At 37.3% G+C, this 16,446-nt stretch overlaps 1 protein-coding gene and 1 pseudogene across 1 annotated transcript; one reads left to right on the top strand and one right to left on the bottom strand.

The window, feature by feature from the left end:
* Nucleotides 1-2,292: 2,292 nt before the first annotated feature.
* On the bottom strand, nucleotides 2,293-3,927 carry LOC148062849 (uncharacterized; annotated as a pseudogene).
* Nucleotides 3,928-4,870: 943 nt separating this feature from the next.
* Nucleotides 4,871-15,423, top strand: LOC148062848 (uncharacterized). Its single transcript, XM_087779027.1, has 3 exons — nucleotides 4,871-4,976; nucleotides 5,044-5,541; nucleotides 14,598-15,423. The coding sequence occupies exons 1-3, from the start codon at nucleotides 4,871-4,873 to the stop codon at nucleotides 14,972-14,974; spliced, it is 981 nt and encodes a 326-aa protein (XP_087635153.1). The 3' UTR covers nucleotides 14,975-15,423.
* The last annotated feature ends 1,023 nt before the right edge of the window (nucleotides 15,424-16,446 follow it).

Below are 16,446 nucleotides of genomic sequence, written 5' to 3'. Positions count from 1 at the left end.
ACAAGGGATACCACAAACACATTTGTTTGCGGGCCACCTTGACCCTGAGACGACACGTGGGTTCATTTGCTTACATTTCAAGATCGTGCATCGTTCTGCCACTAGAGCTCGCTGTTGCACTAAACAGATAAAGGTTGTTATAAGGGTTTCTATAGAGCAAGTTTAATTCAAAGCAGCTTTGGGTCTCATCCCCTCTCCTCCCGAGGACGGACAGCTGAGCAGGAAACGACATTTCACTAACAGAGACGTTAAACAAGCTTCATTGTCGCAGTAATTGCAACAGACATTGATTTCAATTTATTCCTGTTTTGAATCGTAACTTGTGATCAAACCAGTTATATTAATACCATATTGAGGTATTTAGACGTTAAGTAAGAGAACGCTACATTTTTGATGCATGCCTCTGTGTTCTATCTCTTTGTAACATTTTCTGGAGCTGCTGAACCGTGAATTTCTCCAAGGAGATCGATCGATCTATCTATCTATCTATCTATCTATCTATCTATCTATCTATCTATCTATCTATCTATCTATCTATCTATCTATCTATCTATCTATCTATCTATCTATCTATCTATCTATCTATCTATCTATCTATCTATCTATCTATCTATCTATCCATCTATCCATCTATCCATCTATCTATCTATCTATCTATCTATCTATCTATCTATCTATCTATCTATCTATCTATCTATCTATCTATCTATCTATCTATCTATCTATCCATCTATCGATCTATCGATCTATCTATCTATCTATCTATCTATCTATCTATCTATCTATCTATCTATCTATCTATCTATCTATCTATCTATCTATCTATCTATCTATCTATCTATCTATCTATCTATCTATCTATCTATCTATCTATCTATCTATCTATCTATCTATCTATCTATCTATCTATCTATCTATCTATCTATCTATCTATCTATCTATCTATCTATCTATCATTTTAGAACTAATTAATCAACTCTCATTTGTGTGTTTTTAAGTGCATTTAGCATGTTTTTCAGTTTCAGTAGTTAGTCAGCAAATTATCTAAATATGTCAGCAAGAGAATCTCACTGTTGTATCTGTAGAAAAATGAAGATGTCCCTTGCTGAAACCCAAGAGGAAGAACGGAATCTAATGAGAAGTCAAAGAACAAGAACTCTCACCGAAAAGGGAAAGGAAATGCAGGCTAAAAACATTAAAAGCTCTCCAACAAAGATCACATTATAACCACAAGAAACGGACGACACAAGGTAAATAATCCAAGCAAATCCTAACACGAGATGAAACCCCATCTTGTGATGTATTGAGTGATATTACTTGTTGCAGGTATCAAACAAATGTATGACGGAGTTTTCAAAATTCATCAAGAAAAAAACTTGTGTCGACCTGATGGAAAGATTTCAGAAGAGGAGCAAGACTGGCCAGAAGTTAACTATCTCTTTAGCTCAAGCTCCTGCATGTCAACTTCTGTGTCTTCCATCCTCAAAGGCCCTTCAGAGTAAACCAACGTGTTTTCCATCAGGCGACAAGAAGCTGCAGCGGAAGCTGTTCTAAAAGTGTTGCAAGAACAAGAAAGAGAACAATTGGAAGTGCAGCGTTGAAAAGCAGAAGCAAGAAGGAAGATAATTGACGTAGAGGTTGCAGCAAGGAAGCGCCTTTCAGAGCGAGAAGATGAGGAAGCAAGGATAAAAGCAAAAATTGAAGAAGAAAATTTAGCTTTACAAGCTTCTCTAGAAGAAAAAAGGAGAAAAATCCTACAGTTGGAGACGATGAAGAATTTAAGTGCAGCACAAGCAAGAATTTGTGTTTACGATCAAGACGATGTTGTTAACATTGATCCAACCATTTCCGAGGAGGCTGCAAAGATCTGAAAGTAAGAACCAGAATTTTAAAATGATCGTGAAAGAAACTGGCAGCCAGTGAAGAGTTTTAAGGATCAGGGGAAATGTGAGTTCTTCTACTAGAGCGGGTCAGAATTCTCGCTGCAGAGTTTTGTATTAACTGCAGGTGAGACAGATCCTTCTTGTTTACACACTAAAATAAACTGTTGCAATAGTATAAACAAAAAGGCAGAAACACATGTATTATTAGCTCCAGATCGTGTGGTGACACCATTTTCCTAAGTTTAGAGATTTTTCTCAGTTGAAGGAAACAGTTTCTTGGCAGTTGTCTGCAGTGCTGCAGTAGGGAGTGTCTTTGTCAATTACAACACCCTATCTTTACATTTATTTGTGTCGTATCTTCCTCCTAATGAATTATTATCAATCTTCTTTTCCCTTTCGGCTGCTCCCATCAGGGGTCGCCACAGCGAATCAACCTCCTCCATCCTACCCTTTTCTCTGTATCCCTTTCTCTTCCCCCGACCAACCTCATGTCCTCTTTCACTACATCCATAAACCTTCTCTTTGGTAGTCCTCTAGACCGCCTGCCTAGCAATTCCAACCCCAGCATCCTTCTACCAATAGACTCACAGTCCCTCCTCTGTACATGACCAAACCATCTCATTCTAGCCTCTCTCACCTCATCTCCAAAACATCTGACATGTGCTGTTCCTCTGATTGACTAATTCCTGATTCTATCCACCTTCGTCCCTCCCAGAGAGAACCTCAACATCTGCATCTCTGCCACCTCAAACTTCATGCCTTTTCCTCAGTGCCACTGTCTCTAGACCATAGATCATGACTGGTCTCACCACTGTCTAGTGTATCTTTCCTTTCATTCTGGCTTATACTCTTTTATCACACATTAACCCTGACACTTTTCTCCACCCATTCCATCCAGCTTAAACTGTTTCTTCACCTCTTTTCCCCAATCTCCACTACTCTAGGCTGTTGACCCTAAATACTTAAAATCCTCTACCGTTTTCATCTTCACTCCCGATAGCCTCATGGTTCCACTTGGGTTCTTCTCATTCACACACATGTATTCTGTCTTGCTACGGCTTACCTTCTCCTTCTCTTTTCTAAAGCATATCTCCGCCTCTTCAACTTCTCCTCCACCTGGTCTCTGCTCCCACCATCGATCACAATGTCATCTGCAAACATCATAGTCCACAACTTCATTGTATGGCTCATCAACTTTATTCCTCTATAGTTACTGCAATTCTGAACATCTCCCTTTTTCTTAAAGATGGGCACCATTTCACTTGTTCTCCATTCCTCAGGCATCTCCTCACCAGAAACTCTACTGCTTCCTCTCCTCGACACTTCCATACCTCCATAGGTAGATCATCAGGACCAACTTCCTTTTCATTCTTCATCCTCTTCAATGCATTCATCACTTCACCTTTACTAATCCTTGCAACATAATGGTTCACAGTGGTCACCTCATTTTCCCATTCATTTTTCTCATTCATTAGATCTTTAAAGTACTCTTTCCATCTTCCTATTAAGTCTGTGGCACCTGTTAATACATGTCCCTCTCCACCCTTAATCACCCAAACCTGCTGCACGTCTTTCCCATCTCCATCTCTCTCTGTATAAATCATTCTCTCCCTCCTTACTTTCCAACCTGGCATACAAGTCATCATAACCCCTTTGTTTGGCCTTTGCCACCTCTACCTTCACCCTGTCCTTCATCTCCCTGTACTCCTGTCTGCTCTCTTCAGTCTTCTCAGTGTCCCACTTTTGTCTTTGCTAACCTCTTTCTCTTTATATTCTCCTGCACTTCCCCATTCCACCACCAAGTCTCCTTCTCCACTTTCCCACCTGGGTGACACACCAAGTACTTTCCTACCTGTCTCCCTGATTACATTAGATGTAGTTGTCCAGCCATCTAGGAGCTCTCCCTGACCACCCAGATTCTTTCTCAGTTCTCCCTGAAAACCATAGAACAATCCTCTCTTTTCAGCTTCTACCACTATGTCCTTTGTTCTGCCTTTGTCCTCTTTTTCTTCCTTGTCACCAGATTCATCCTGCAGAGCACCATCCTATTCTGACTTGCTACACTCTCACCCACCACTACTTTGCAGTCACTGATCTCCTTCAGATTACATCTTCTTTACAATATGTGGTCTACCTGTGTGCTCCTACCTCCGCTCCTATAAGTTACCCTATGTTCATTCCTCTTCTGAAAAAAAGTATTCACTAGAGCCATTTCCATTGTTTTTGCAAAGTCTACGACCATCTGTCCCTCTGTGTTCCAGTCCTGGATTCCAAACTTCCCCATCACTTCTTCATCACCTCTATTTCCTGCACAACATGTCAATTGAAGTCTGCACCGATTACCACTCTCTCACCTCTAAGGATATTCTGCAACACTTCATTTACCTCATTCCAGACACACAGTATATTCACCTTCCTTCTCGGCACCATGTCAACCAACTCTCTAGCTTTTCCCGTCATTGTCCAAATATTCGAAGTCCCAACTCTCAGTCCCAGACTCATGCATGTCCTATTTTCTCTCTTTTTCTGAACCCGCCTTCCCCCTCTCCTTCTTCGACTTCGACCCACAGTAGCCCAATTTCCGTTGTTGCCCAGTAAGTTATCGGCACCAATGGCGGTTGTTGTTGACCCGGGCCTCAACCGATCAGGTATGGAAGTCATGGTTATGATTCACATGTTTTGTTTTGGCACAGATTTTATGTTTAATGCCCTTCCTGACACAACCCTCTGCATTTATCCAGGGCTTAGGACCGGCTCATAAAGACACTGGTTTGTGACCCCTGTAGGCTGCATTAAACAAATTATTAATAATACTTGATATGTCATCTTATCCATCTATAAGAGAAAAACAGATTTCGACTTGAGAGAAAAGCCCAACCCCCGCAGTTAAGCATTACGACACACACACACACACACTCTCACACAAACACACACACACACACACTGAAACCTAAAGTAGGTTTGAGGAAGAGAAAGTTAGTCTCAACATGTCCGTGAGCTTCGACAGCAAAGCAGGCGAGATGGGATACAGCGGCTTGGACTTGATTGACAGCGATGGTCACTGGAAGAATCAGAAGAGGCGCAGCATTTCAGGTAGGTCTTCATTTTTTTAAAAGACTTAATTCTTTTTATTTTCTTAGTTTGATTTATGTTTTGTCAGAGCGGAGTGTGAGACCTGCTGCCGTTTGGTCGGTGCTGGTTCTCTTTCTTCTGGTGGTGATCCTGATCCTGAGTTCCTCATCAACTCCAGGCTCAAGATTGAGCAGCACTCACACCAGGGCGGCAGCAGGTGACAACACCAAGTCTGAGAACCTGACCTTGCAGTGGATCCAGCTCCAGAGCAAGGTCCACACGCTGGATAAAGAGAAGGACACCCTGAGGGACGTTCTCAAACCAGAGCGTGACGCCCTCAGAGCCGAGCGAGACGTCGTCGCCGCCGAACGAGACTGCCTGAGAGCGGAACGAGATGTTCTCAAACCAGAGCGTGACGCCCTCAGGGGGGAGAAGGTCGTCTGCGAGGCCGAGCGGGATCAACTGAAACAGGACAGAGAAGCTCTCACGGCCGAGAGGATCGAGATGATGGAGAGAAACCACAACATGAGTGAAGAGATAGAGAGAATGAAGAGGGAGGACAACGTGACAAGGATCGTTTATCCAAGTAAGACGTCTTGAACCTTCAAAAATGTTTCAGTAACACACTTAACCTATTCTTAATTTAACTGTTGTTTTCCTTTAACATCAGTTTCACTGTTACCTCTTTGTAATTGTTGAATAATCTCTGTTGCTTATCTCGTCTCAAACACTGGCATCTTTAAAGGTCAACAACATGAACTTTTATCTACTTTTTGGACTTCATAAAATTACTTTTGGATTTGTGTTAAAATATTATCCAGAGATTGTATGTATGTTTATTTAGATTGGATTAGTTCACAGCAGCATAAGGGGAACCAAATACAATAAGCAAGAGCACACAAAAAAAATTGAATAAAATACTATTCAGTTGAAATATAATTCTAAATTTTAAAGACTTGTTAATACACAAATATACAAGAATTACAATATTCACACAAGTCCCTTTTTCTGGTGCAGTTTACTTAAAATATGATGTGGAGGGATTTAAAAACTAATTGATAAATAGTAAGTAGAAAGTATATATTATTATCGAGTTTTGTGTGAAATAACAAAAGAAAAGAAAAAATCAAATCATCCCCATATAAATTTTTTTTCTAAAGCATTGAAAAAAGGCAGATTCATAATGTTAAAAAATAAATACATCATAGTCCTTCTCATTCAATATATTTATTTATTTAATAACATTACTTAAAACGATCCATATATTTAGCCATTCATATTTTAAGGCCTAAAATTAATATAAATAATACATTAATATTCAATGTTGTTTCTCTTTGAAAATTTGAGGAATGATTTAAGGTAACAACCATCAAAATGTTTGCTCTTTAACTTAAATCCTACTTTTCAAAGGCAGTTTACAAAAGTATTTCTCCGTCAGTCACGTGATCGTAAGTATCAGGAGGAGAAACGTTCGACCACAAGTTGATCTTGAACATCAGAACAAGTAAATAAGTTCTTGATTTGAGATTCTTCATCATTCGCATGTGATCTTGATATTTTAAAGTACGGCTGTTGTCACGGTCGATCTTTAAATCCATATTTAATGTGTTAGGGGTTTTTGTGTTTCCATGAAGCGACCCCTCCCCAGCCTCGTACGTGGTGATGGAATGAAGGACAGACACATGGATGAGTTTAAGAAAAATGCTCGTTTAGTGAATTATGCAAAAGTCAGAGACAAACTTACGTGAACACGGGCGCTAGCAAGCAGAGAGATCTATCGCAGACGTCTTCGAATGCCAGAACGCAAAGATCAGACAAAATGGTGGATCTTTATAGTAGAATATTCAGGTTAACGCCTCTAGTCAAATGTGAATGTAGGATTGGTCAGTAACTGTAAACATTTGATTCTAAGATGGCCGGTCGCACGTGATCGTAGTGGAAATTTACCAAAAGTTGTTGTTTTCAAGAATCTGTTCCCAGCGACTTGTGTCCTTCAGAGTGAATTCTCAAACAGGTGTCCAGACGTCCTGGAATCTGGGATTGTTGAATCTTTCTGTGTGTGCAAGGCTTTGTGACCTCGGCCTTTGAGTTGTGAACCTGAGTTTAGTTTAAGTGAATGCAATGCAAGAATAGGATTATTTAATATGAATTAAATATGTAAGATTATCAGTTAATCAAGTGACTATTTGAAATGTGTGTTAAATCTAGGTGATTGATTACAGTAAAGTTGTCATTTCCTTACACTCCCCCTGATTGCATCATGAACTAATGATGCAATAAAACAAAGACAAGTCTGATTTCAAAATAATGATCGCGAATCTGATTATAAACTAAACATGCCAAACTATCATCCGTATACTGCCACACAAAGATTACATATGGTGAGAAAGCAACAGAGGAAACACAGATTCATTTAATGGAAACAATTACACATTATGAGCATTTCTCTCAAATCACAAAAAAAAGAAAAAATCCAAAAAAAAAAAATTAATAATAATAATAATTCCAAATTATGCTATGAATTAAAACTGAAGTAATAGAATGCCAAATCATCAAAAAACATATTCACAATAACTAACTCAAATCTAATAAGTCTATTTTGAAGTAGAGATTTTGTTAAAATATATATTGATATGGAGCCAGTATCCACTGCTTTGAAAAACCTCTTTAACGAGGTAAAAAGAAAGCAGCAGCCCCGTTTTCGGCGACTTGGATGTGGGCTCTTCGTGTGAGGTGTTGTTGACGTACTCCCCGTCAACAGTGCATCATTGAGCTCGTCCTGCAACATAGGAAAGACATGAACAGCATCGCATTCTTTGGACAAATGAGAAACAATACATCTTTAAATCATGCTTTTTATTTAGAATGGACTCATACTACTTCATGCAGACAAAATTAACCCCTTCCTATTTACTACCTAAGTCAGAGAGATAGTCAAACACAGTCGTACCTTATTCTCGAGCTGTTTTCTACACCAAAAATTTAAACTAATTGAATGCAATCTGGACAGAGCTCCCTTCAGCAGTGTTGATCGACAGAACCGTGCAACAAGAATCACCAAACACGTAACAAACCTATTATCCAGCTAAGTATCTATCTAAGTCCTCCCCCTGAGGGACAAATAAACAACCTTATTTATTTGTATTTAAAAAATGTTTTCTTGAATAACTTTATATCCAAATCTATTGTCAAATCATTTAATTAATCATAATACTCTTTATATTAACTCTCTTAAATTTATTTATGAATAAATGTATTCAATTATATGACATTATTAGATACAAAAATATTCTAAGCTTTGTTTAATCTTTATTATTCCTCTTAGATTTGGTTTGAAAGTCTATTGCTAAAGTAAATCGATAATATCAAAATAAAAAAGTGACCATTTCTGCATCCGTTTATTTATTCAATTTTTTCTGATGGGTCTTATATTTTTCAAAGTCAATTCTTTTCCCTGCTTAATATTTTGTTTAATGTTTATAGTTGTCTTAGAACGTTAGAAGCAGCTTTAGAAACATATTTCCATTTCTTATTGAACTTTTTCAATAAATCAATTTAATTATTTTTAATTTCAAGTTTCACTTTTCATATTGTCTATTGTATCATTGGCTGCTATTGATGTAGATAAAAGTATTCTATTTTAATTTATTAAAAAAATGCATGTTCTTAAAATGATTAATTCGAAAATATGTTTAATCATAACAATATGTTTTCTGTTCTTTGAAACTTCTCCAATGTTTGGAAATTTTCCAGCCCATTTGATTGTCCTTTTAAATATATAACACCAATATGTACCTTCTTTTAGCTAAGTAAAGTCTTATTAGTTGTAGGGAAGTTGTATTTTTCGCAAATCATGATTTCTTGTGTTTGATTATTTACACATCTTAACTATTTCACCACATGTCCAAAGAGTAGTTTCCTAAAACTACATTTGTTCATATATATATTTAAAAGTATGCTAGTCAAGTTTTTAGCTTTACTCATGTTGGCTCATGTTTCTTGTACACCTTCTAAGAAGGAGATCTTTTGATATATTTAAAAGTCTGCAGTGGACGGTGGCTTCTTATTTCTCCCTCACTGGAGGGCTTCTCAACACCACCTCTAACAGGATAAGAATGATCAGAAGTTATGAGAAGGTCAGTTATGCATCTATTCAGGTGGTGATGAGGATATTGTGTGTGTGTCATGAGTTGTGTATTCATAACTTTGATCTGTGGATGTCTGTTAAAGTTTGTCATGTGTTTTATTTGAATAAACCTTGAAGTTAGCAGAGAGTTCAAATTATCAGTATGTTTTGACTTCATGGTGAAGAGAGAAACAGAGGCGGGTGTTCGAGAGAATTCTTTCATTCTCTCACACACACACACACACACACACACACACACACACACACACACACACACACACACACACACACACACACACACACACACACACACACACACACACACACACACACACACACACACACACACACACACACACACACACACAGGGAGCAGGTTGTAGCAGAGACACTTTTTTTTATCTTATTCAATTTAAAATTTAAGTCATGTGTTTGTTTGTTTATCTCTGAGATCAGTGTGTTATTTGTAATATCTATGTGAATGTCTGAGATTGTTGTGTGAGTTCAAATCTGTTTATGAATGTTATAGTTAATTAGATCAGGTGTGAGTCAGACCTCTTTGATTATTTACCCACAACAGAAATACAGTATCTATTCTAGATTACTATTTTGCTTATCTTAACTAGTTTCTTTAATTAATATTCACTTCAATGAGATTTCCTCTTGGTCTATAGGTGTTTGGTTTATGCAACTAGAGAGAAGAATGCCATATTTATTTTTCTCAGTGTTTCTTTTAATGTATCTCTTAATCTATTATTTTTTCTTTGACCTTTCCTCCTACAGTATTTAGTCTCTATTTTTACCATTTTCGTCTAATTCCAAAAGAACAATATCATACATTTCACTCACATCAAGATGGAGTGGTTTAGTATAGTATAGTCTAGTCTCTATAGTATATTCTTTATTGTCTAGTCTCTATAGTCTAGTTTCTGGAGGTGACAAGTCAGCAGCTCTAGACAGAGTCACTTTTAATTAGTTTAAATAAAATTCTGCATCAGTCGACCACACACGTTTTCGTTTTGTTTTCTTATGGCTGCTTTCATCATAGCTGTGAGTGGAGCAATCAGAGTATGTTATTCTGGGATTAATTTTTTACTGTTACATCTTAAGATATCATGTCTCTAACAGGCTAGATTTGTATGTTTTTTTTCGTCAAATCGCAAACAACTTTGCATTTCTTAATCATGTGTCTCAGGGCCATAGCTTCTCCACCAGCAACCACAGCAGAGCAACGCGAGGGACAGAAGTGTCAGAGAGAGCCTAGAGAACACCTTGTTCGTTTGTTAGTTCAGCAGCCACACCATCAGGACCCACAAAAATGTCACCGCAGACAAGAGTCAAGTTCATGTTTGTGACCAGATCGTGCCATTTGTCTTCATAATCACGTTCATCATCATCCCAGACATAGTTCTTAGTGCTGTGTGGGGGGTCCAAAGGTGGATCATAGGAATGAAGTCTCAAAAGTCTTTTCAAGATCAGGGAAATCAGATGTTCAATCATGTTGAACCAGTACAGCTGCCTCCCTCTCTGGAGCAGAAGTTCATTCTTGGTGGAGAGTTGTTGAGGTTGAGTTCTTGTTTGTTCAGCTCAGGAAAATTGCTTCAATTGTAGGTGTCACCAATAGGGAACTGGACCAAAGTTCCTGGAGTAAAAGCCAAAGATGCGCCATTGTTGACCAACATTCTTTGTTTGTTTCCATCCCCTCGTCCTCTTCTCCTGCCACACCCATGCACTCCAGCCAGTGGCCAATAGGGAGCTATGATAGGAGCCTAGAACTATCATCAACTATCATCTTCTCTATTTTTTAGAGAAGCTCTTTCAAGTCTTTAATTTGTATCTTAATTAGCTGTATCAAGCTAGCTCAAGAGCTCAATAAGAGTACTTTGTTTAACTATTTTATTTATTATGAATTCTCAGAAATCATTGATGTGAGTAACCTACTCATAAAATTGACCATTAAATTAAAAAACAGAGTTTAAAGTTTCTTATTTTCTTCCCTGTCAGGAGCTTTAACTTGTCACCTGTAGTAAAAGTTACTTTTGTCTTAAAAAAGAGGAGGTCAATAAATGAATAGAACAAATTAATAATTATATTAATAATATTAATAATAATGCTAGAAATAATAATAAGTAAAGAAGCGATTATCAAAAAAAAAATTAAATGAAAATATAAAAGATGAAGAATTTAAAAATCTAAATTAAGAACCAAAACTTCAATTAACTAATTAAAATCCATTATAAAATCCGAGATAATAATAAAAATAAAACAAATAGTAAACCACGATATTAATAATAAAAAATAAAAAAAATAAAAATAAAATGGAATGATTTGAAAATAATAAATTCAATTAGATCTAATCAAATGTACTGTATACTAATCAATTACAATTATTCAAGTCAAAACAATTGTCAATTAACAACTAAGTATTTATTTTTATTTATTTAACGTTCTAATTAGTTGCATATATATTTAGCACAATTGACAAAGAGGAATAAGAGTGACAGTCTAAAGACAAAATACAACATCTAACTTAATATTCCTCCAATAATTAAAAAGATAAAAATCCAATCCCTAATTTACTAAAAATAATAAAACAGTAGTACATTTAACTTATTGTTAAAATAATAAAATGTATTTAGAGTAATAATTGAAAAATTAAAAAAACAAAATAAACTGCAATTGATTCAGTTAATTAATAATTAAATAATTAAACCAATTGAGTCAGAACAAAAGTCAATTAAGGATCAAGCAAAGAGAAAACCAGCAGGGGGCAGCATAGCAAATACAACACCAAAGATCAGAAATTGAGAGTAGAAGAAGAGAAAACAGGAACTAGATATCAACAAACGTACACACGTGCAAGCAGTCAGTGACACACTTGTTTTAGATAAGCAGTATTAGCAACACAAAACAACCAAGTTACACTCAATGTGACCAATTGTGAGTTGATCAATTGACAATGTGAAATATGAAGAGAGGATGATCAAGATCATTAATACATACAACAGTGTGCCAACAATCAATGTCAATTGTGTTATTGTTATTGAACACAGCAGAAGAAGGAGAAAATTGAAATGTGAGTTGGTTTGTTTTTCTTCTTAAACCAATTATACCAGTAATTAACTGTATATATTCATATATACCTCAATTAAGTAATCAAACCCAATAGTGAATAGAATTCAAGATGACGTAAGAATGTGTGTTTAAAGAAGACATGAATACAACGGGAGGGTCGGTGAGGAAAAGAAGGAAGTCTTAAAAGTTCAACCTCCAAGCGAAACCACTCCCACCAACAAGGAAAAACTCTTTCGGAGCTCATTCGTACTTGCAGCAGCTAAAGAGACAAGTCTGCCAAGCAGCAGTTCTTATCAGCAAGAGATAGTGTCCAAAGACACACGAACCTGGACTCTCAGCTGAGTCACAGAAAGTCAGAGATCTCACACAAATGAATGATAATTTTAACAAGTACTGCAGCGAGAAAAAATTATTCAAAAGATACAAACATACAGACACAGACAATTTTAACAGAACAATATGTCATGACAATACGACGACAACAGTATTTTACCAAAACAGGTCAGAGAGACACACTATGCTACGTGGAACGAGACTCTTGACCAGCCTGTCGTGTCTAAAGTGTCGAAATCAGATTGGAGAGCCTCTCGATCCGTAATCAGTTTCAAAACACCCTGGATAGGAGACCGCTCAACTCATCCATTCTATTTCAACCCCCGTCGAACTAACTCTAAACTAATCATCAATGAGACTTTATCCATCACCGTGATTGTTAGGAAAAATTAACTAGCCCTAACTATACTGCCAAATACCTGTGGAGCCCCTCGACACAGAAACACAATGAGATCTAACTGGCCTACACACCGGCTGGCAGAGTCTTCAGACCAGGATATTGGGAGAGACCCGCTCAAATCCCACACATCCCCAAATTAATGATAGCTACTTGGCTTACTGAAAAAGTACGTCTACTATAATCACCCATTGGCCAAGCATCCTAACTAGTTTAGGAATCTGGAAAAACGTCAGATGCCCCGTAGAGGGAACCGGTTATATTCCACCCCTACTCAGAATTCCCAAGGGTTACCAGGTCGTGTAACCGTCTCCTCTGCCTATCAATTCAACTTAAATTCTAATCAACGTTTTTTTCCTTTTTTCAACGATGCTTCTTCTTCCCGGGACACGATAATGTCGTCTACACTTAATACAACAACAAACAGCAACAGACAATGCAATACCTCAAAAACGAGCATCAGCTTTAAGAAAGCACTATTAAAAAATATAATCTAAATTTGTGACAGAACCAGAGACTTACGTTTATTCGTCCAGGCAACCAAAACTAATATAAAATATATATGTAATCTTTTCCTAACCAAATATAAACTTAATTTTAGATTATAGATTATAAAATCTATGTAGAAAATAAGATAAAATCTTTCTCACCTGATTCTTGAAGTAAGGTATAGTGCCATGGCCTGGTTGCCTGGAGAACAATCAGCTCAGAGTTCGTCTCGGAATCGAAAAGGCCTTCAAACCATCAGTCCACGCCAAGGGTCACGGCACCAAGTTGTTAGGGGTTTTTGTGTTTCCATGAAGCGACCCCTCCCCAGCCTCGTACGTGGTGATGGAATGAAGGACAGACACATGGATGAGTTTAAGAAAAATGCTCGTTTAGTGAATTATGCAAAAGTCAGAGACAAACTTACGTGAACACGGGCGCTAGCAAGCAGAGAGATCTATCGCAGACGTCTTCGAATGCCAGAACGCAAAGATCAGACAAAATGGTGGATCTTTATAGTAGAATATTCAGGTTAACGCCTCTAGTCAAATGTGAATGTAGGATTGGTCAGTAACTGTAAACATTTGATTCTAAGATGGCCGGTCGCACGTGATCGTAGTGGAAATTTACCAAAAGTTGTTGTTTTCAAGAATCTGTTCCCAGCGACTTGTGTCCTTCAGAGTGAATTCTCAAACAGGTGTCCAGACGTCCTGGAATCTGGGATTGTTGAATCTTTCTGTGTGTGCAAGGCTTTGTGACCTCGGCCTTTGAGTTGTGAACCTGAGTTTAGTTTAAGTGAATGCAATGCAAGAATAGGATTATTTAATATGAATTAAATATGTAAGATTATCAGTTAATCAAGTGACTATTTGAAATGTGTGTTAAATCTAGGTGATTGATTACAGTAAAGTTGTCATTTCCTTACAAATGTTAATTTATCTTCTTAATTTGATTGTTTTTCACAAAGTCAAACCAGTAATAAGCTACTTGAGAAATCTTTTTTAATGTAGCCATTAGTGTGACAATAACATATTGGCTGTTTCACGTCCTCAAGTACTGTTTACAAAATGTTTGGATGACAGCGCCCCCTGCTGGTGAGCTCCTAGGTTTAAGGTTGATGCCAGTGGATCCTTCAATGAGAACTAAACAATGCCTTGGAATGTTTTTTGTTTTATTTAATTATTGATTTTAAATTTTGTTTTAACCTTTAATCTATTCCTTTTAGTCAGAGTTTGTCCGGATAAAACGGTCCAATTCCAAAACAGCTGCTACTACATCTCGCCGCCAGGCGTTCGCAAAACCTGGCTGATGAGTAAAAAAGCGTGCAAGAATCTGAACATGCACATGGTGGTGATCGACTCCGAGGAGGAGAACGACTTTGTGTCAAAGTTCTACCAGCGGATCTGGATCGGTTTGTCGGACAGACACAAGGAGGCCAAGTGGAAGTGGGTGGACGGCCGACCTCTGGACGGAGGGACCCACTGGGCGAGCGGGGAGCCCAACAACGAGTTTGACGAGGACTGTGCGGAACTGTTGCAGTCGGTCAGGAAATGGAACGATATGACATGTAGTGGGAGTTTGTCGTTCATGTGTGAGATGTAAGAGCCTCGTTTGGTAACTTCTTATCTGTATTTCTACCCTAAACATGTATGTTTAAACTACAGTGTTGACTTGTGGATCCTTTATGTACTTTTAACTTGATAATTTTTGGCACTATTTTCTTTTTTTTCACGTTAAAAAAAAACAACATTTGTGTCCCTGCTTCATTCTTTTGATCCACGACCCAAGGTGTGAAAAGGGCAGACAAACAGACGTTTAAATAACCGTTGTCATGACTCTACGTCTGTTCCAAGCTTGCCTTGAGAGTTTAAGCTCTTAGATGAAGCTAGTAATTTATACTTTATATTTTGTTTATCTTTTAGCATTCATTTAAGTATGGTGTATACGTATAGTGTATAATCATTTTTAATCTAACAACTCCCCCTGTTGACGTGGCCTTTATAGGTCACATCATAAACAAAAAAGTCCAATTTTCTAAATCAATGGTTGTTCCGCAGCAACATTTTATAGTTTTTTATCTAATATTATCATCTTCCCCACAACATATTATTATCATGTACCCGCACACGCTATATGTATAACCGAAAGTATAATCATTTGTCTGCAATATTAATATTTTTTTTAAATGTTGACACAAGGTTTGGCCTTATTCAGAAGTGGTCTTTCATCATTCTTTCATCATGTTTCTCAGTAGTCCAGTCCATCAGCATTATCGTTATCATCATCATCATCTGCAGTCGGTCTGATTGTTCTTCATCTTCAATAGTCGGTGTGACTGTTCTTCTTCGTCATCTAGTCCTCTTCGTCCATGTCCCGATTCCAGGCGTGCAAAGAAAAAAACCGATCCCAGAAATCTGTCTTCTTCGATCTTCTCCGAGTCCATCTTCTTGAACCTACACACAAATAACCTTCATTCAGGAGTAGCTCTGACCAAAACAATTTTTTTAAATTAATGTAATAGAATTGGGTAATTTCCCCATGTACTTATCCGCTTGTTTCTTCTGATAGGGGAAGGTGTTTGATGATACTTCTCTTTTGAGTGCGTCTACTCATCCAGTTCAGAAAGTCCTGCGTTCCCTTGACTTGATTTTTTATATCCTCCACTGATTTTGACCCTGATTGAAGAGAGTTAAACACACGTCCACTGCCCTCAAGCCTGTTATCTGGCAGTATGAGCCGACGACAATACATCTTCTTTTACCCCGTTGGTTTTGTTGTTCGTGTTTATTTTGTATTTTTATTATTTCCATATTTGTTCTATTAAAAATGTTTATATATTTTTTTATTTCTAATTTTAATATATATTTTATTTCTTCTTTAGTTTATTTTACATCTAGTTCAGTTTTAGTTTTAAAATGAGTTAATTCTTATTGTTAGTGTAGTTTAAGTTTTAAGTTCATTCTTAGTGTTTGTTTGCTTCTCTTTTCATTTTTCTTTTCTTTTTCGCTTTGATTTACCCGAGGTGTCCCCCATTAGGACATAATACCAGGAATCCCCAAATTAGGAACATCACT

The sequence above is a fragment of the Callionymus lyra genome, chromosome 17, assembly GCF_982586985.1.
Source record: "Callionymus lyra chromosome 17, fCalLyr1.hap1.1, whole genome shotgun sequence".
Classification (NCBI taxonomy): Eukaryota; Metazoa; Chordata; class Actinopteri; order Syngnathiformes; family Callionymidae; genus Callionymus; species Callionymus lyra.
The sequence above is the reverse complement of the archived record's forward strand: the minus strand, read 5'-3'. Positions and strand labels throughout refer to the sequence as shown.